The 22,304-nt window shown below is 46.0% G+C and overlaps 1 protein-coding gene across 3 annotated transcripts in view; it reads right to left on the reverse strand.

The window, feature by feature from the left end:
• Positions 1–22,304, reverse strand: part of BCAN (brevican) — an 83,183-nt gene that overhangs the window by 36,237 nt on the left and 24,642 nt on the right. For 2 of the 3 annotated variants that reach the window (XM_077464190.1, XM_077464192.1), the window contains exons 2-5: positions 19,127–19,214; positions 16,335–16,721; positions 3,601–3,775; positions 1,416–1,543 (exon numbers count right to left, since the gene is read on the reverse strand). In XM_077464190.1, coding sequence (XP_077320316.1) covers positions 1,416–1,543; positions 3,601–3,775; positions 16,335–16,721; positions 19,127–19,208 — 772 coding nt within the window. In that variant the 5' untranslated portion in view covers positions 19,209–19,214. The remainder of the gene's footprint in view (positions 1–1,415; positions 1,544–3,600; positions 3,776–16,334; positions 16,722–19,126; positions 19,215–22,304) is intronic. The other variant, XM_077464191.1, reaches the window with a different exon arrangement.

A 22,304-nucleotide genomic window follows, 5' to 3' on the forward strand; every position in this document is an offset into this window, starting at 1 on the left:
GAATAAAACATTAAAACATAAAAAAACTCTCTCTGGTGGAGAAGCAAAAAATACTTTGGGAATCCAAAGATATATAATGGAGTTGGCAGGATCTTAGGGCAAATCGTGTACATATAATGTAAGAGATATTAACCAGAGTAATTCTCAAAAATATATTACACATTGGCTTTTTAGAAGAAAATCTTAATAAAGCTTATAGAAACTCAGTGGGGATTATGGATTTAGTAGGTTCTGAGTACTGCAGAAGGTCTTTCGATACTGCCCATAAGAAGAAGAGGGCCACCAGTATTACGGAAAACGTTTCATGAAGGTGAGACCATAAATGGAGGGAAACAAGCAAATTGGAAAAATGGGAAATTAGTAAAGGGGACGATGCAACAGGAGAGAAAAGAAGTAGCATAGGGGTACAGGATAAGAAAGGAAGGCAGTGGGGGTTACCACAGAGGCCCACTATGACCAAAACATGCTCAACAACTGTCAAATTACTGGTCCAAAAAGTGGCTTAGAGGATGGAAACAGTTCAAGCCAAGGCTGCCAGGTACAAAGAACTTTCATTGTTTTTATTGTTTGTGTCCTGTTAGGGAAATGTACCCTCTATAATTTTCTTTGGCGACCATTATCAGTGGGACTAAATGTAAAGGAAATAGGAACATTTGTTCTGATGACAATTGTCTAAGCCCTTGTACACACGGTCGGAGAATCCGTCGGAATGTGTCCTATCGGACCGCGTCGTCGGATAATCCGACTGTGTGTGGTATGCATCGGACTGATTCGTCGGACCCAATTTTCCAACTTGTTGGAAATATTTTCCGACCAACTGGTTCGATCGGACATACTCCGATCATGTGTAGAGAATTTTGATCGGACCAAGTGCCACGCATGCTCAGATCAAATTCCTACATCAAAGCTATTGGCTACTAGCCTGAACGTAGTCCCATCGTAACGAAATTACGTCATCACGTTCTGAATGATCGGATTTTTCGACAACTTAGTCCGACCGTGTGTATGCAACAGTTTCGGACAAGATCCGACGGACAAAATCCGACGGATTTGGTTGTCGAAATCTCCGACCGTGTGTACAGGGGCTCAGAGAGGGCTTCCCTCATTTTGGAGAGATTTCCTTTCACTTCCTGTTATGTTCCAAGACAATTGGATACTGTACATGCAACAGATAAAAACAAAAACATTTCTTAACCTAGTCAAAACTAAAAAAAAAAAAAAAAATTGGGGCTTTAGATATATTTTAAGTCCAGCAACAAATTGTTTCAGTAACCACCAAGAGCAAACCTACACAATCACAGTGAGAAGCCATGACAATTCCTAAAACTGGACAAAAGTAAATGGGTTTCCATGTTTTCAAGTGGGCAAGGTGGCAACCTTAATACAATGACTGGGAATTAAAACAATAGAATTACCATTAAGTTCTTCCACATAGCAGTAGACATCATACATGTCATCTGGGTCCAAGACTCCATAGTTCCTCACTCCAGGAAATCCATCCATATCTCCATAGCAACCTTCCCGGGGTGTCTGGATAGGGTACCTGCAAAGGAATGGGACCAAGAAGGGTGGACATGAGGACCCTTGGGGCGGATGGTGAGCTTACATGATCTCATATTTTGAACTAATTACAAAATTGCTCAGTTTTGTGTGTTTTGATTTTTTGTTAAGAGTGAAAAGATGTTTTTCAAATGCATACCTGCTTAATAAATAGTTTAGGGAACACTAAGGCCGTGTACACACGGGCGGATTGTCTGCCCAACTAAGTTCGGCAGACAATCCGACAGACAGTCCGTTCAAAATTAGCATGAACGGACTTGACCACACACGATGAGCAGACAGTCCGCTGAAAGCCTGCGTGATGACGTGTACAGCACGTACGACGGGACTAGAAAAACGACGTCCTATACACTGCAATGCAACCTTCGGCCGTGTAAACCCTTTCTGAGCATGCGCCATACTTAGTCCATCCAACTTGCCTACACACGAGCGGACTGTCTGCTGAAACCAAGTTTGGACGGACAAAACCAAGTTTGAACGGACTGTCTTACGGAAATTCCGTAAGACTTTGTTCGTCAGACTGTGCGCTGAAAAAGTCCGCTGAAGCCCACACACGAGCGGATTGTCCGCTGAAACACTGTTCAGCGGACTAAGTTGGGCAGACAGTCCGCCCGTGTGTACGCGGCCTAAGAGGCTGCTTACAATTATTTTGCATTCACACTTGAATTTCCTGTTTCTTGTATTTTTAGTTTGCTATTAGCAAATAAAGGGTTACCTGGGTGTGCTTTGGGACCAAGCTCAGGTAACCCTTAACAAGTTTTTGTTATTGTACTCTAAGCCCTTGTACACACGGTCGGAGATTCCGACAACCAAATCCGACGGATTTTGTCCGAAACTGGAATTTGATCTGAGCATGCGTGGCACTTTGTCCAATCGGAATTCTCTACACATGATCGGAGTATGTCCGATCGGACCAGTTTGTCGGAAAATATTTCTAGCAAGTTGGAAAACTTGGTCCGACGGATATTCCGACGGAAACAGTCCGATGCATACCACACACAGTCGGATTATCCGACAACACGGTCCGATAGGACACATTCCGACGGATTCTCCAACTGTGTGTACAAGGGCTAAGAGCCGGTTCACACTGGGGCAGCACGACTTGCAGCGCGTCTGCCTCAGGCGACCTGCACACGACTTCAGCGGGATCTTGTGAAATCGCCTGACGCCACCCAAAAGTAGTACAGGAACCTTTTTCTAAGTCATAGAGACTTGAGTCTCTCCTGTTAGAAAGGTTCCATAGTACAGAACGGGACGTGACTTGTCAGGCGGCTAAGTCGCCTGACAAGTCTCCCCTGTGTGAACCGGCTCTAAAGCAGCCTTTCTCAACTTGGGTTCTTCCAGAGGTTTATAAGGGTTCCTTCATCAATGAGACATGTTTGCCTCCCATATATAGTACCACTGTATATATAATAATTATATGCAGGGGTTTCCTGAGTCCCAAAAATTTTTAAGAGTTCCTCTGTGTTAAAAAAAGTTGACAAAGGATGCCCTAGACCAGTGGTCTCCAAACTGTGGCCCTTGGGGCAGATGCGGCCCTTTGCTTGCTTTTAGCTGGTCCTCCAGGAACTGTTTCTCCCACTGATATAAATCACTATTCCTCCCACTGACAGCAACAATGGGGCACCATTCCTTCTTCTGACACCAATGATGGGGCCTTATTTCTCCCACTGACACCAGTGATGGGGCACTATTCCTCCTACTGACACCAGTGAAGGGGCACTATTCATCCAACTGACACCAATGATGGGGCACTATTCCTATCACTGACACCAACGATGAGGACAATTCCTCCCACTGACACCAATGACGAGGGGCAATTTCTCCCAATGATACTAAAAATTAGGCGCTATTCTTCAAATGACACCAAAGATGGGGCACTATTCCTTCCACTGACACCATTTTCACAGTCCGGGCCTCCTAAAGTCTGAGGGGCATTAAACTGGCTTTTTGTTTAGAAAGTTTGGAGACCTCTGCCCTAGACCTTGGTTTTCTGTTTGAAAACATGCAACTAACCCAACATTAATATAATCTTCTAACCTGACAGTTTGGTCAGCGATCCAGCCGGCATCACACTGTTCATATCCACCATGGTAGGCAGCCAAAAGTTGGTCTGCTGTGGCTATGTGTGCCTTAATCCTATTGCAGGCTTCTTGGGCCATGGGGAAAGTATAAGTGTAACGTGAGATTCCTTCTCGATACAGGAACACAACACCTAAAGGACACAGATGGACAGGGTAAATTATTGGGAACCATTGTAACCGTATGTAAACCAGCTGTCAAGCTGTTATGGCATTTACCAGAAGAGAAGGCAAGCACTAGAGTATTTGAGGGAACTGGCAAATGTATGTATAACACAAAGAACTGCAAGATTTACATTAGCATCTTGGATGTGTACTGAGGAGTGCCTAGTACAAACGTTCATATTACGTGAAGGTCATTTTGAATCAGTTATTGATTGAGTATCAAATACAAACAACGCTTTAGGGTCAAAAAGCCTTTTTCTTCAGGTCTTGAGCAGTGAATGTCATTAGAATCCCAATGGAATGCACTAGACCAGTGGTTCTCAGACTTATTGAGACCAGGGCCTGGTAAATTCTTCCAAAACCTTCCATACCCCAACAGTAAAAAAAAAAAAGAATACTAACATAGTAAAAGCACGGGAATACAAAATATGTGATACAATTCTGGAAGGCTGGGTGTCACTGTGGGGGGATGGGACTCTGGACAAAGCTGTGTGTCTCTCCAGGAGGCTTTGCAGGGGCACTGTGATAGACGGGAGTTCACTGGGGGGCACTGTTGGAGGTTGAGAGCACTGTGAGATGCTGGAGGCTCTGCAGAAAGCTAGAGGGGCTTGGGAGTCTGGGGGTACTCTGGGAGGTTGTAGAGGCAAGGTGGACCACTATGGGAGGTTGGGTGGTAATATCGGAGCTGGGAGGCACTGTGAGAATTTAGGGAATCTTCAGGTGGCTGAAGGCCCAGGAGAAGGGAGCCTGTGTCCTGACAGTGGGCCGCAGCCCAGTGGTTGGGATAGAGGACTTATGTTAACACTTGATGATGAAGCCTTAACATAGGCCCTCTAGTGCATTCCATTGCAATTATCAAGACTTAACATAGATCCTCTAGTGCATTCCATCATGATTCTTTGAATGAAATGCAGTAGACCAGTGGTTCTCATACTTACTGACATCAGGGCCTGGAAAATTCTCCTAAAATCTTCCATGCCCCAATAGTACAAAAAAGATTATACAAACACAATTAAAGCATGGGAATACATATATGAATTAAAATGTTGGAAGGCTCCGAATGTGTCTGAGCGTTGCTGTGGGGAGATGGGTATTCTGAAGGGAGTGTGGGGACTCTGTAGAAGACATGGTGGCCGTGTAGGGGATTTGGGAGAAAGCTGGGGACAACTGTGGGAGTTGAGGTCTCTGGAGGGTACTGTGAGTCTCTCCAGGAGGCTTTAAAGGGGCACTGTGATTGACTGGAGTACACTGTGGGGCACTGTGGGGCTCTGTAAGGAACTGTTAAGTGCACTGTGGAGCACTGTTGGAGCACTGTTGGAGCTGAAGGGCACTGTCGAGCTCTGTTGGAGGTTGAGGGCACTGTGGGGCACTGTTGGAGTTTGAGGGCACTGGAGGCTCTGCAGAAATCTAGGGGGCACTGCAGGAGGTTGGGGCACCGTGGGGATCTGAGGATACTGTAGGAGGTTTTAGAGGTATGGTGGACAACTATGGGAGTTTGGGTGGCAATATGTGAGCTTGGAGGCACTGTGGGAGTTTGGGGGATCTTCAAGTGACTGAAGGCCCAGAAGAAGAGAGCCTGTGGCTTGAAGGCTGAGAACCACTCTATTAGAGGACCTGTGTTAAGGCTTGATAATAAAGCCTTAACATAACCCCCCCTGTGCATTCCATTGTTATTATCAAGCCTTATCAAGCCTTAACATAGGTCCTCTAATGCATTCTATCATGATTGTGATAACTACTGCTCAAGCCTTCAAGAAGTGGGAAGATTTCCCCTGAAATGCATTGGTGTTATTTGATGCACTTAACCAATAAATGTTTCAAAAACACCTTAAAGTGATATGAACATTTGAACATTTGTACTAGGTGCCCCTTACATACACGTGAATGAGTTTATCATCTGCTGATCGACCCCTTTGTCGTGATCAGAGAGGTAGCAGTCCAGAACCAAAACAGGGTCCACATGCAATATACTTTACAGGTCTGCATCCTCAAAGAAAAATGTTGTATAACCATCAGAGCCAATTCTCACTTCTATCAGTCCAGCACTATCACATACGCATCAGACATTTATGTTAGCATATCCTCTTGAGAGGCAGAATGGAAAAAAAACATACATTGTTACCATAGTAATGCCAACCTTGTTTGCACGTACTTCTTTTTTTAACTGTCATTTTGCAGGACTTGGCAGGCGAACAAGAACAAGAAAAAGACTGAGTCAGATGTCTTAACAACTGGCACCCAATTTGAAAAATGTGAAAAAATACCATAATCTAACATAGGTTTATTTGCCAGCTTGTTCATGAAATAATTATGGGTACACTCACTGCTAACGCACTCCTTTACAGAGATGAGCAGAAATCTTCAATTCTACACATTGAACGGCTTTGTTCAATGAGTGAAAAAAGATTTACTTTTTAACTTAACTAGTTTTTTTAAGTGCATTTAACTTTATTTCATTGAGTTTACTTCATTTATAGTGTCCGTTATAATTGTGTGGGTTTTGTTTAATTTATTTGTGTATTTTTGTGTATTGTCACTTCACATTTTTTTTTCTTTTTTTTTCTTTTTTTCTCTAAAAAAAAAATGAGGCTAATAATTTATGTTCAAATACCCAATATTCCATATTGAAAAAAATGAGGCTAATAAGTTAAAAAGCGCACCCCAAAGGCCAACAAAAAAAATTTTTTTTTTGCCATTGCCATCAATATCTTTAGCCAAAATGGTGACCTTTTGCAGAAATCTAACGGAAGTGAAAATCCTCAATTTTACTCATTGAACTACTTAGTTCAAGGAGTGGAAAAAAAACATCCACTGTTTTAAATATATATATATATATATATATATATATATATATATATATATATATATATATATATATTGTAATATTAATGTGATACCTACATAATCATGTGTATAAAAACCATAATAAAGCAGAACAGTTATTTGGAAAGATGCGGAGTGTATCTTTTGTGTTTGTTCCCCCCCTACTGGAGTAGTTATTATTAATTTGGAACCGCTAATCAATATGAGAATAGGTATCTATACATTTCCATGTCAATATAGATATATATTATAATTATATATATATAATTTACTTTACATCATGATAGTGTTCTTTGCTTTTGTATGGTATAGCAGGGGATTAATACAGTAAGGGAAAGAACCCTTGTCAACTTTGTATATCTGTCTGTATGGGGTACTGTACCCCATATACTGTACTGTGCTTTATTATAGCACCTTGGTCACAGCACCCTTGCTGCTTCTTTCCACACTTGCTCCTGGGCAGGGCCTTTTGAATGGGACTGGAAGAACCTTTATACCGTCCAGAGGGCCTGCTATTGTCTTGTACTTTGGCATCCCATAGCACCTAATTTTTTTTTTCTTTTCACAGGACATAAGAACTTCACTCACTCCTGAATAGTAGGGTATTGGGATCTGGATAACCTGCTGGTGGCACTGTGCTTTCCAGAGTGGAAGGATGTAGTTATGGTGTCTACCAGTGGGTGTCTCCCAGTAGCCAGCAGATACCAGTAATTAGTTTCCACCTAATGTTGGCTGCTGGGAGGTTATTTAGGTCCTCCCATGTCTGTGCCTTTTGCTCCAGTGTTTTGCTCTCCATGCCATTTATTCTGATTCTGATCCAGATCTTGCTCCTGCCTGCATCCTGTGCCCTAGTACTGCCTCTTATTTGCTTCTCTTGTTCCTGATCCCAGTACTGGCTCCCCCTTCCCATCTGTTCCCTGCATCTCCAGTTTACCTGGTTGATTTGTGTCACCCATTGTGGATATATATTGTATATACTTAATTTGTTAGTTAGGTTTTCTGTTACTCTGTTAGGTTGCTAGTTATATTTTTGTCATTAGGATATGGTTTGCTTATATATCTGCATGTTTTCTGTCTGATGGTGCTTGGGTGGGTTATGTTTCACTGTAAATAAATCTCACTTAGGCTCCATGCACACTAGCTTAAAAAAACGACAGTAAAAATGCCAACCAGTGTTTGCAGCAGTGCTTATGAGCGGTATCGTTTTTGCCAAGGAGAGAGCACCTTTTTTTGGGGGGGATGGGGTCCCCTCGATCCATACCAGGTCCTTCGTACCAGACTTTAGCATGCAGGAAAAGGGAGGATGACCAAACATCCCTCCCCCCTACCCCGCTCCTGAACCATATAGGGGGGTTTGCTCTCCATCAAAAAGCACCGTGTCCTCAACCTTGGCCTGGTGGTTGTGGGTGTCTTATCGAAATATGGAAGCCCCCTTTAAAAAGAGGGACCCCAGATCCCGGCCCCCTATGCGAATGAGTATGGAGTATATTGTATCCGGTGTTTAGTTTAGCTTGTGCACATTGCTCTTCATGTAGGCGGGTGCAATTAGCTAGTCTGCCACTAGGTGACTCCAGAATAGTGTCTGGTTACAGACATCAAGTGTCATCAAGTGTTAGGCCCCTTTTAGTTAGAGCACTCCTGTTGTGATGTCATGGGTGAGATATAAGCCAGATATAAGCCAGGTTGGGAGCCCTAGTACTAGGGATGAGCCGAACACCCCCCGGTTCGGTTCGCACCAGAACTTGCGAACGACCCCCGCGTTCGGTACGAACGTTAGAACCCCATTGAAGTCTATGGGACTCGAACGTTCGAATTGGAAAGTGCTAATTTTAACGGCTAATATGCAAGATAGTGTCCTAAAAAGGGTTTGGCGACCTGCCTCCTGCCTCAGGGGACATGGGTCACTGCAAAAAAAAGTTTTAAAAACTACCGTTTTGGTGGGAGTACTGATTTTAATGACGATTAAAGTGAAAAAAAAAAGTGAAATATTCCTTTAAATATGGTGCCTGGTGGGTGTCTGTAGTATGCCTGTGAAGTGCCACGTGTTTCCCGTGTTTAGAACAGTCCCTGCACAAAATGACATTAAGCGGAATATAACACCATTTAAAACTGCTTGCGGTTTTAATGTTATATCTGGTTCCTGCAATATGGTTGAAAATCATTCAGAAAAATGGCATGGGTAGCCCTCCCTGCCCATTACCAGCCTATTTGGGTCTTGTACGCATATTAAGGGGAACCCTGTACCCATATTAAAAAAAGGAAATGCGTGTGGCCCCCAGGCCCTATATACTCAGAACAGCAGTATACAGGCGGTGCAAACAAGACAGGGACTGTGTAGGTTTGTTGTGTTAAGTTGAATCTGTTTGTAATTTTCAACTGGTACATTTTTAAAGTGTAGCTCCAGTCAAAAAAAATATTTTTAAGCTTTTTGGAAAACATAGGGAAGGGTTATCACCCCTGTATAATTTGTTTTGTCGTCCATCTTTTTTCATCTCACTTGCTGTTGTCTCCTTCCGTTTGCAAGTAGGAGATGTTTGTAAGTTGGATGTTTGAAAGTAGGGGCCTGCCCTATATGCTCTGCAGAAATGGCGGAACAAGGTGTTGGTTTTGCAACAACATTGTAAGCCCTCAAAGTGACTCTTGGTGGGCGCTGGAGCGCCCTGCTGTGAACGATTATATCAAGAATTGTAATTACATGCCATTGTTGAACAGTGGTAGAAAAATTGACCTTTGGTGGTTGTGGTGCTGGTGCCACAACACTATAAGTCCTCACAGTTACTCTGGGTGGGCACAGGAAGGGGCCCTCCTGTGAAATATTATATCAAGAATTGTAATTACATGTCCCTGTTAAACAGGGGCAGAAAAATTGGGCCTTAGGCACTGGTGCCATCACACTGCAACCTCTGCCATACACTATAGTTTTATTGCAGGAATTAGCCCTGCTGCAAAGCATTGCATCAAAAATTTTACTTAAACGCCCCTGTTAAACAGGGGCAGAAAAATTGGGCCTTAGGCACTGGTGCCATCACACTGCAACCTCAGCCATACACTCTAGTTTTATTGCAGGAATTAGCCCTGCTGCAAAGCATTGCATCAAAAATTGTACTTAAACGCCCCTGTTAAACAGGGGCAGAAAAATTGGGCCTTAGGCACTGGTGCCATCACACTGCAACCTCTGCCATATACTCTAGTTTTTTTGCAGGAATTAGCCCTGCTGCAAAGCATTGCATCAAAAATTTTACTTAAACGCCCCTGTTAAACAGGGGCAGAAAAATTGGGCCTTAGGCACTGGTGCCATCACACTGCAACCTCTGCCATACACTCTAGTTTTATTGCAGGAATTAGCCCTGCTGCAAAGCATTGCATCAAAAATTGTACTTAAACGCCCCTGTTAAACAGGGGCAGAAAAATTGGGCCTTAGGCACTGGTGCCATCACACTGCAACCTCTGCCATACACTCTAGTTTTATTGCAGGAATTAGCCCTGCTGCAAAGCATTGCATCAAAAATTGTACTTAAACGCCCCTGTTAAACAGGGGCAGAAAAATTGGGCCTTAGGCACTGGTGCCATCACACTGCAACCTCTGCCATACACTCTAGTTTTTTTGCAGGAATTAGCCCTGCTGCAAAGCATTGCATCAAAAATTGTACTTAAACGCCCCTGTTAAACAGGGGCAGAAAAATTGGGCTGCTGGCATCACCCAGAACCAAAAATGTTCTTCCAACATATCAGCGGAGGAGGAAGAGGATAGACAATCAACATAACAGGACAGTCACTCAGCATCAGCATAGGCAGTCTTGAAGGGATGTGGTATTTCAAAAAAAATTATTCGGTTACATCAGCTTCAGGTGCTTGGTAGCTGTGGGTGATCCAAGACTGATTCATCTTGATGAAGGTCAGTCGATCAACTGATTCGGTGGACAGGCGCACCCTGTGATCGGTAACGAAGCCACCAGCAGCACTGAAGGTGCGTTCCGAAAGAACGCTGGATGCAGGACAGGCCAGTAGCTCAATTGCATACTGTGCAAGCTCTGGCCAGTGATCCATCCTCAAGACCCAGTAAGCCAGAGGATTTTCAGTGGGAAAGGTGTCCAAGTCTGACCTTGCCCCTAGGTATTCCTGCACCATGTAAATTAGACGCTGGCGATGGGTGCTGGAACCAATCATACCTTGGGGCTGCGGACTAAAAAATTGTCTGAAAGCATCAGTCAGACGGCCACCTTCTCCACCGCTCCTTCTGGCTGATGCCTCAGCAACACGTTGTCCAGGACCAGGAGTTTGTGACCTCCCAGTCTATGGGAACGCGTTGCACAGAGCTTTCTGCAAGGCCTCCCGGAGATGTCTCATCCTCTGCTCCCTCTGCGATGGCAAGATAAGGTCGGCAACCTTACCCTTGTACCGTGGATCAAGGAGAGTGGCCAGCCAGTAATGGTCCCTCTCCTTGATCCGAAGAATACGAGGATCCTTCCGCAGGCTTTGCAGGATCAGGGAGGCCATGCAGCGTAGGTTAGCTGAGGCATTCGGTCCGGAGTCCTCTGGGTCACTAAGGACAACATGATCCGCAGCTACCTCCTCCCAGCCACGTACAAGTCCACGTGTTTCTTGGGACTGTAAATCATCCCTATAAGACTGCTGCTGCTGCTGCTGATGCTGAGTGCCAGCCTCCACCTCCATGCTGACACAATCATCCTCCTCCTCCTCTTCCTCCTCCTCACCCTCTTCCTGTGTGATGGGTGGCACAGCAGGAACACTGTCTGGATAAAGGGGGCCTTGAGAGGCAAGGAAGTCCTCCTCTTCCTGCCTCTGTTCTGCCTCAAGTGCCCTGTCCATTATTCCACGCAGCGTATGCTCCAAGAGGTGGACAAGAGGTACAGTGTCACTGATGCATGCACTGTCACTGCTCACCATCCTTGTGGCCTCCTCAAACGGTGACAGGACAGTGCATGCATCCCTGATCATGCCCCACTGGCGTGGTGAGAAAAAACCAAGCTCTCCTGACCCTGTCCTGGTGCCGTAGTCGCACAGGTACTCATTGATGGCCCTCTGCTGCGTGTGCAGCCGCTGCAGCATGGCCAATGTTGAGTTCCATCTGGTGGGCATGTCACATATAAGGCGGTTCTTGGGCAGGTTCAACTCCTTTTGGAGCTCAGCCAGCCGAGCACAGGCATTAAATGATCGGCGGAAATGCACACAGACTCTCCTGGCCTGTTTCAGGACATCCTGTAAGCCGGGGTACCTGCCCAAGAACCGCTGCACCACCAGGTTAAGGACGTGAGCTACACAGGGCACATGGGTCAGTTGTCCCTGTCGGAGGGCGGAGAGGAGGTTGGTGCCATTGTCGCAAACCACCATTCCTGGCTTAAGCTGGCGTGGCGTCAACCACCTCTCGGCCTGCCCCTGCAGAGCTGACAAAACATCCGCCCCAGTGTGGCTCCTGTCCCCCAAACAAACCAGCGCAAGCACGGCATGGCATCGTTTTGCCTGCGTACTTGCGTAGCCCCTGCAACGCCTACGGAGCACCGCTGGTTCTGAGGACAGAGCACTGGAAGAGGCCATGGAGGAAGAAGAAGAGGAGGGGGTGGAGGAGAGAGGTGTGTCACAACCAATAGTAGCATTTTGGAGGCGTGGTGGCGGAACAACCTCCAATACTACTGCACCTTGTCCTGCATCCTTCTCAGCAGCCAGAAGAGTGACCTAATGGGCCGTGAAAGACAGGTAACGTCCCTGTCCATGCCTGCTGGACCATGAGTCAGCGGTAATATGCACCTTACCGCTGACCGCCCTGTCCAGCGAGGCAAGGACATTGCCTTCCACATGCCGGTAGAGAGCCGGAATTGCCTTCCGTGAGAAAAAGTGGCGTTTGGGGACCTGCCACTGAGGAACCGCACATTGTACGAACTCACGGAAGGGGGCCGAGTCTACCAACTGAAAAGGCAGCAGTTGAAGTGCTAGCAATTTAGCCAAGCTAGCATTCAACCGCTGGGCATGTGGATGGCTGGGAGTAAATTTCTTCCGCCGGTCCAGCAGCTGGGGCAGGGACATTTGTCTGCTATAATCGGACGTGGATGTACCACTAGCAGAGTTCCCGGAAGCACTTGGCTGTGACACACCTAATTCTACACCTTCATTCCTCTCAGAGCAGGTTTCAGAGAGGACTGAAGGTCTAGTGGGGTTGGAGATGCCAGCTGATGAGGAGCAAGGAGAGGTCCGCTTTGTTCTTTGGTGTGGGTCTTTGAGGTATGCTTGCCAACGAGCTGCATGGCAGGTCAACATATGTCTGGTCAAGCATGTGGTGCCCAAGCGGCTGATGTTTTGGCCACGTGAGATACGCTTGAGACATATGTTGCAAATAGCAGCGGTGCGATCTGATGCACTCGTCTCAAAAAAGGCCCACACCAAAGAACTTTTAGAATAACGCGCAGAGGAAGCGCTCTGTGCAGAGGAAGCGCTCTGCGCAGGCGGAGCTCTGCGGTGTGATTCAGTCGGTGTGCTGCCCCTAAGCTGGCCCCCGGAGGGCATCCTGCCTCGTTGGACATGTGCCTCCTCCTCCTCCTCCTCCTACTCCCTCCTTCCAGGCACCCACGTGGAGTCAGTGCCCTCATCATCCCCTCCCTCTTCATCGCTGTAGCAAACCTGGCAGTATGCTGCAGCTTGTGGAACATGACTGCCAGATTGCTGTCCTTCTTGAGCATCCCCTCTCTCTGCACTCACGCTACTGCCTTCCTCTAGCTGAGTGTCATCATCAGAGCCCACCAAACACTGGGCATCCTCCTGGAGCATGTACCCAACACTGTGCTCAAAGAGTTCAGGAGACTCCTCAGGAGGACGTGGTGGGTCTAGGGAAGGAGTCACTGATGATGACATTGAGAGGAGGGACGACGATGTGTTGGCAGCTGCTTTTCTACTACCCTGAGACTGGGTGAGAGAGGATGAGGAGGATGAAGAGGGCTTGGTCATCCACTCTACCAAGTCGTTGGCATGTTGCGGTTCAACATGTCCAGCTGCAGAAAAGAAGGACAAGCATGTCCCATGGCCACGTGCTGATGACAATGCACCGCGTCCACGACCAGCACTGTTGTCTCTAGACACAGAGCCTGCTTGCCCTCTTTTATCGGCTCGCGCCTGTCTGCCTCTCCTTGCTGGCCTTCCAGACATGGTAATGGCCTGAAGGGAGTTGGGTAAAACAGTAGTTGGGTAGTTTATATTGTGCTGGAGGCACACAACACCCACTAACTCCTGCAGATGCCTTTTTTATAGAACAGCAGAGTTAAAGGGGTATATACAGATGTATACTGTGCTGTGCTGGAAGCACACACAACTTCCAATAACTCCAGCAGATGTCAATCGGGCCCAAATAGAGAACAGCTATGTAGGTGGATAATAGCGGTATGTACTGGGTACAGAGCAGGCACACAGCACGCACTATCTCCTGAGTGACACTGCTGACTGCAAGCTCTATTGTTAAAGATGGACCACTAGCTATATAGGTGAGGTGAATATCACGGTGTATACTGCGGTCAGGGCACGCAGACAATAACAAGAAAACAGCAGAGTTAAAGGGGTATATACAGATGTATACTGTGCTGTGCTGGAAGCACACACAACTTCCAATAACTCCAGCAGATGTCAATCGGGCCCAAATAGAGAACAGCTATGTAGGTGGATAATAGCGGTATGTACTGGGTACAGAGCAGGCACACAGCACGCACTATCTCCTGAGTGACACTACTGACTGCAAGCTCTATTGTTAAAGATGGACCACTAGCTATATAGGTGAGGTGAATATCACGGTGTATACTGCGGTCAGGGCACGCAGACAATAACAAGAAAACAGCAGAGTTAAAGGGGTATATACAGATGTATACTGTGCTGTGCTGGAGGCACACACAACTTCCAATAACTCCAGCAAATGACAATCGGGCTCAAATAGAGAACAGCTTTGTAGGTGTATATAGTGGTATGTACTGGGTACAGAGCACGCAGACAGCACGCACTAACACTACTGACTGCAAGCTCTATTATTAAAGCTAGATCACTAGCTATATAGGTGAGGTGAATATAGTGGTGTATACTGCGGTCAGGGCACAGACAGTAACCACTACACAAGAGCAAAATAGTAAATCAGCCAAAAACGATTGGTGTGTAACTGTGTTGAAGGTACACAGAACACCCACTGCTTCAGATGCTAACAAACACTACACGAGGCCGCCTGAAAGGCAGCTTTATATAGTGTGGGGCGTGCACTACACAGTCTGAGCTATGATTGGCCACAGGCAGGATGCCTGTGGCCAACCATTGCTCTCCTCGCTACTGGCGCTGCGATTGGCCAAGCATGCGGGGTCACAGTGCATGCTTGGCCAATCGTGAGACAGCAATGCATTGCGCCATCGCAGTGCATTGTGGGACACACGAATTTTGCCGCGAACGGCCCAAACGTTCGGAATTCGGCGAACGCACGAACGACCGATGTTCGAGTCGAACATGCGTTCGACTCGAACACGAAGCTCATCCCTACCTAGTACAGTTGGGAGCATAGGAGCCAAACACCCCACAGATGTAGCCAACAAGTGAAGGCCCTGAACAGGGCTGGAGTCCGAGGAGAGATAGACCTGCACCAAGAAGAGCCAGCTGTAGACTTTCTGACCCTTATAGAGGTGGGGGCTTGGGTGGGTTGTGAAAAGCATTTTAGGCTTTTTAGGCCAGGCCAAGAGTCCCCTGCGTAAGCTTATACCCCTGGGAATCCGGGGAGAGGTGATTGCAGAGATCCTATTCAGTGAGTACCAAGCATTCCCCGAGTGGCCAGCGGCACGTGGTACCCCCCCGCCCTCGCGCCTGTTGTCTGCTGGTTGGTCCGGCACTTACCCCATCTAGGTGGCAGTCATCGGGTAGCGGCTGCTTTGTCCTCTCCTCCATCATGGTGGCTTCCACCATGCGTCTCCTCCTAGACATCCAATATGGTGGCTTCCACCGTGCGTCTCCTCCCCTCCTTCTAGACATCCAATAGGATTGCCTGTCCTTTCAGCAAATCGGGTGACAGCCTTAAGACTCGCTTTCTGCAATAGCGAATATCCATTTGCCATTGTAACACACCTGGGTGGGCTCGGTTCACAGTGCTCTGCGCCCAAAGCCCACCCTATTTTGAAGCCTATTAGAGATTTTGGCTCTAATCAGGTGCTTCAAATCCCCCCCCCCCCCCCACCCCATTGGAATCCATGTGTCCGGCGTCCTGCAAGGGGCCAGACATATGGATGGGGGCAGCACTTAATGGACAGGCTGCCCCTGGTGAGTACTAATGACCCCAGGTGGAGAGAGGCTAAGTAGGGAAGATAGCTTATTTTAATGATTGCACTATGCTTTGACGTGTGACTACTGTGGCCCATCCATTAAATGTGATTGACTATGTACTGTCACGAAACCCCAGATAGTATGTCAATGTGATGTGACGGTTGTGCCATTTTCCAAGTACCACCTACTTATGTAAGGGCATTCCTTCCTTGGGATATAAAGGTCAACGATGGTGAATGCTGTGTTGAGGTCCCTGGCACAGAGTGGGGCACAATATGGCGGAGGGTATAACCTCAGCGGAATAGTCGCAAGGCAGGGACTTGTGCTTTTGGCACCAATATCCAGGTAATTGCAGAGCTTAAAACAAAATTTAAAATGTCTGCCTATATCCCTAATAAAAACGGCCTCCCAGTGGCTTACCTTTGACCTTCACCTCCAACATCTCATGGTCATCTTCAATGCCATGCTGGACATGGCACTTGTAAATCCCTGAATCGTTGCTTATCAGCTCTTTGAGGACCAGCGTGACGTCATATGCAGAAGTCGTGTAGTGCGGGAGAGAGGCCCGTAGTCTGTAAGCCTCATTGATCTTGACCTTGTGGCCCCGAGCCACCAATATTTCAACTTCTTTACCATTGGAAATGAAGGTCCATTTCACCCGAGGTGTGGCCAGCACAGCCCGGCGGCCCACAGTCACCTCTTCCGCTGGTGACTGGTACGTGATGTGGCAAGGGATGGTCAACGTGCCCGACAACACAGCTTTCGTTGAAGAGTTTCCAATCCTCACCCTTAAGCTCTTGTAATCTTCTGGAAAGGGAAAGAACATTAATGAAAAACCAGGCTTAGGCAGGGCATGGCGCCAAACCACATCTGTCCGACCACAGAATATTTCATGTTTTACAGGAAATTAACACTCTTCATTTTTTTCAGTGTTGACTTTTAGAAAGGAAATATGGAAACCATCGATCAGGACACTCTTTGAACTAACGGCTATCATTATTGGAGGAGCAGATACTTTACATAAAACCACAGATTAGAGCTTAAAGCCAACATTACCTTGACAAACTCTGAGACTAAAAAGCCGGCTAAATAGTCAACTCTGCAATGCTTTCTTAAGGCTCTTGTAGAACCATCTAGGTCAGTCTTTCTCAACCTTTTCAACATGGAGGAAGCCTTGAAATATCTTTCCGGGCTCAGGAAAACCCTGCTAATAATCGCTATATCTAAAACTAAGGGCACATCAGTGTAATGGTCAGTGGGAGGATGTCACCTATATGTCACCTACATTAATGGTCAGTGGGAGGAATGCCTCTTACATCGGTGGTCAGTGGCAGGAATGCCTCTTACATTGGTGGTCAGTGGCAGGAATGCCTCTTACATTGGTGGTCAGTGAGAAGAATGCTCCTTACATTGGTGGTCAGTGGGAGGAATGTCTCTTACATTGGTGGGCAGTGGGAAGAATGTTCCTTACATTGGTGGTCAGTGAGAAGAATACTCCTTGTATTGATGGTCAGTGGGAGGAATGCCTCTTACATTGGTGGTCAGTGGGAAGAATGCCCCTTGCATTGGTGGTCATTGAGAAGAATGTCTTTTACTTTGCTGGCCAGTGGGAAGAATGCCCCTTACATGAAATATCTTTCCGGTCTCAGGAAACCCCTGCTAATAATCACTATATGTAAAGCTGAGAGTACATCAGTGTAACTGTGAGTGGGAAGAATGCCCCTTGCATTGGTGGTCATTGGGAATAATGCTCCTTGCATTGGTGGTCAGTGGTAAGAATGTCTCATACATTGGTGGTCAGCGGCAAGAATACTTCTTTACATTGGTGGTCTGTGGGAAGAATGCCGCTTACACTTGGGTGATTGGTGATCAGCGGGAGGAATGCTCCTTACATTGGTAGTCAGTGGGAGAAATGCTCCTTACATTGGTGATCAGTGAGAAGAATGCTCCTTACATTAGTGATCAGTGGGAAGAATTCTCCATACTCTGGTGGTCAGTAGGAAGAATGCTCCTTACATTAGTGGTAAGTTTGAAGAATACTCCTAACATTGGTGGTCAGTGGGAAGAATGTTCCTTACATTGGTGGTCAGTGGGAAGAATGTTCCTTACATTGGTGATCAGTGGGAAGAATGTTCCTTACATTGGTGGTCAGTGGGAAGAATGTTCCTTACATTGGTGATCAGTGGGAAGAATGTCCCTTACATTGGTGATCAGTGGGAAGAATGTTCCTTACATTGGTGATCAGTGGGAAGAATGTTCCTTACATTGGTGGTCAGTGAGAAGAATGTTCCTTACATTGGTGATCAGTGGGAAGAATGTTCCTTACATTGGTGGTCAGTGAGAAGAATGTTCCTTACATTGGTGGTCAGTGGGAAGAATGTTCCTTACATTGGTGATCAGTGAGAAGAATGTTCCTTACATTGGTGATCAGTGAGAAGAATGTTCCTTACATTGGTGGTCAGTGAGAAGAATGTTCCTTACATTGGTGATCAGTGGGAAGAATGCTCCTTACATTGGTGGTCAGTGGGAGGAATGCTCCTTACATTGGTGGTCAGTGGGAGGAATGTTCCTTACATTGGTGGTCATTTGGAAGAATCCACTTACAGATAGCTAAAAAGTTCAGTGGCATCAGTGGTTACTTATCTGAGAAGCAGAAATGACTCATTGATCGAGGAACACTTAGCAGCCTCTGGAGGAACCCTTCCATGGAACCCTGTTTGAGAATGACTGATCTAGGTCTTTTGATACATGTCCAAACTGTGCTTCCTGCTATGGAGCAACTGTGCAAATTACTTATCAGACTAGACTTGATAGACCTACAGGCAATTAGAGCGGCAAAACCTTCCAAGAATAAGATCACCATTCAGCCAATCAGAGCTTAAGCATCCTCACAGGACTAGGATAACCAAAAGCCAAAGAGGGCCTTAGACTGTTCATTAAACTAGATCAATCTTTAGCCAATCAAAGCATCAGCCTGGGCTGCTAAGTCATAATTTTTTTTTTCTTTCACAGACACTCGCCATCAAAATATTTCAGAATTGTTGTAGAAAACGGTAGAAAGCTCTCTATTCTTAAAGACGGGAAGCCACCCGAATTCAGAAAAAAAGCCAGCAATTTTTAAGACTCATACCCCCTTCATTAGGGCTAAACATGGTAAAAACATTGTAAATAAAAGGAAAACTATCAGTTCTGAAGGGAAGATGACACTTAACTTGACATGCCTTCTGCTTCTGGGATTAAAGCGGAGGAGCTCAGTGCCATGGCAAGCAAAAGGAAAAGTAGACTTGACTTCATATTGTCCTGGTGAGGAAAACAAAATATAAAACATTATATCACAAAAAGACAAAAAACAGTGGTGTATATTTTTGAATTTGATATAAAACACATATCAGTTACTATATATTTCAATTATTCGTATTTTTGAATATCCTATAAGGGAGTAAAGGGTGTAATGGTCATCTTTCTTGATATAGGGGGCCTTAAATGTGATCCCTGACATCACCAAAGGGCTACATATCATATTCAGTGACTGTAATGCTACATAAAGCTGTCAGAGAAAGGCAGATTTGCAGCAGGAGATAGCCAATGGCCCGACCGGCTATACCCATCAAGAAGACTGCGCCTTGCTGTTATGAGTGTAATCAAATGGGACACCAACAAGCTAATTGTCCTCAAAATGTCAACGTCACTTCTTGGAACCGTGCTGCCCCTGGCCCAACCCGAGCGGCTGCTCATTACCTGGAAGCCACCCCACCATCTACCTCAACTGGCTGGGGTGAAGAGGAATTTGGGCTACTCCATGAGGTGAACCCGATACAAGCTGCTGCCGATGACAATCTCAGGCATCACTGACAGGCCGGTTGGGTGAATGGGCGACCCGCCCAAGGACTCAGGGACAGCAGAGCTACTATTACTTTGGTGCAACTCAGGAGGGTTATAATGACTGGGAAAACCAGGAGGTCCATAGCTGTGCGAGTAGCTGAAGGCAAAGTTTTACGCATCCCTACTGCCCAAGTGCATATGGATTGAGGCTCGGGATACAGAGATGTGGAAGTTGGAGTTATGAGAGATATACCTGCAGATGTTCTACTTGGAAATGATTTGGGACATCTTTCTTCATCTTTCCTATGTGAATTTATCCCCCGAAGCCTTCCCTGTGATGGCACATGGCAGCAAGCAAGACGAGCAGAGGAGGCACTCAATGATGGGACCCAGTTGAGGCCTAACTTCCCTAACCCCCGACCAGACTGTACCACCCTTTAGCTGGGCTACCCCGGCTGACTTTACCCAGGAATTACTATCTGACTCAATGTTAGCTAGTTACCGGGAGAGGGCAGGTATGGATCCCGGGGGATTAGAAAGGGAATGGATAGAGTGGGATCGGGAATTACTTTATCAGGTGACCAAAGCGAAGGGATCTCATCCAGAGCCCAAGCGACAGCTGGTCGTGCCGCAGAAATATAAGCGTGACATTCCCCTAGCTGGTCACTTTGGAGTGACCAAAACTGTTCACCGTTTGATTCAGCTATTCTTCTGGCCAGGGATATCTGGGGATATTAGACAGTATTGCCGCACCTGTGATACTTGTCAGCGTGTGGGAAAGAAGGGCAACCAAACTAAAGCTCCTATGTACCCCCTACCGATCATAGCTGAGCCCTTTAGCCCGATAGCCGTAGACCTGGTAGGACCATTACCCCGACCCAGTCCTTCTGGGAAGAGATACATCTTGACGGTGGTGGATTATGCTACTCATTACCAGGAGGCAGTTCCTCTGACAAACATTCATGCAGAGACAGTAGTGTAGGCCCTGCTCCGAATCTTTGCCAGGGTGGGTTTCCCTCAGGAGATTATCTCAGAAAAAGGGATTCAGTTTACTGCAGACCTAACCCACCAGTTGTGGAAGCTCTGTGGATTTAAGCCTATACACAGCTCTCCCTACCACCCCCAGACTAATGGACTATGTGAGTGGTTCAATGGAACGCTAAAGCAATTTCTGCAGATGTTTGTAACTCCCATCATCCCTAGATTTTCCATTCCCATGTCTTCATTAGTCAACGATAGTTGATTCCAAAGTACTTTACCAAAACTCACAGTTTCCACCAGAATTTCTGAGCAATGAAAACTTCCAGTTCCGCTCATCCCTAGATGTTCAATTCTTAGTGTCTTCATATTAGTCAACGTTGACTATGTTAGTCAACGTTAGTTGACTCTAAAGTGTTTTACCAAAAACTCCAAGTTTCCACCAGATTTTCTGGGCAATCCTGGTTCCATTCCCTGTGTCTTCACTATAGTCAGCAAAAGTTGACCCTAAAGCATTTTACCAAAATCTCCCAGTTTCCACCAGAATTTCTGGGCAAGGAAAACTCCCAGCTCCCATTGTCCCTAGATATTCCATTCCCAGGGTTTTGATTTTAGTCTACATTTGCTACTGTCATCGACCCAACTTCCAGTTTACTGAATCTAAAGAAAAGTTGGTTGTTTCTCTAGAGCTCCATTTTAAAGCCTCTTGATAGATTTTGAAGACTGGGCCTGTTAGCCATTTAAGAAGCAATGGATGCAGCACTTTGTCCCCTTGTTGTCTCAGATCTTTTGAAAACAATTTTTTTTCCTCCCTGTTCCCATAGCCCTGCCCCGCTTAATGAATAGGCTCAGGGCGAGGAGGTTTGGCTGCCCTACAATAGAGAGCCGGTTCCCAATACAGGCCAAATCCGTGGAGGGATAATAGAGGGGACTACTGGTCTCTTAGTATTCTGGGCATGCCGGTAACTATGCAAGCCTCTACAGGAGCCATTATGTCTCCCGGCGGCCCCCCAATGCCTATGATCACAAAGACGCTTTCTCCAACGGATGAAAAGAGAAGCGGACTTGGACCTTGTTGTTTAGTTAGGCCCCCTCCTTGGCTGAGCAGTAAAACTTTATAGGCATGGTTAGTCCTTTGATAGCGTTGTGTGTCTTCAGAAACACTTGTACCTAATACCTTCCTGTGTATCTTAGTATGCTGTAACTCCAAGAGAAGACCGGGAATAAAATAAAGAATATATAAAAACATCAGTTCATGAACTAAAACAATTCAAGGCTTATTTTTAAATGTGATACTTTGAACATATATGAAAGCTTGGAGAAGACACGTACAATGACCGCCCCACTTACTCTCCCCTACTTTATAAGGAACTATGGTCGAACTTTTTAATAAAATAGTCAGACCAGCTTTATGTACAGTACATAATCTTATCAATCTAAATTCATTTTGTAAAAAATCTTTGCTTCTATCTATAGTTTATAATTATATATATGTACATGTGGGCAGCCATATTTGTTTATTACATAGGCAGGTTCTGCTTCCTGCTTAGTAGTGCTTAGTAGTCAACTAGTGACATTATAGGTTCTCTT

Source organism: Lithobates pipiens, unplaced genomic scaffold (assembly GCF_037356315.1).
Source record: "Lithobates pipiens isolate NorthernLeopardFrog02 unplaced genomic scaffold, aLitPip1_a1.2 Scaffold_30, whole genome shotgun sequence".
In the NCBI taxonomy this organism is placed as follows: Eukaryota; Metazoa; Chordata; class Amphibia; order Anura; family Ranidae; genus Lithobates; species Lithobates pipiens.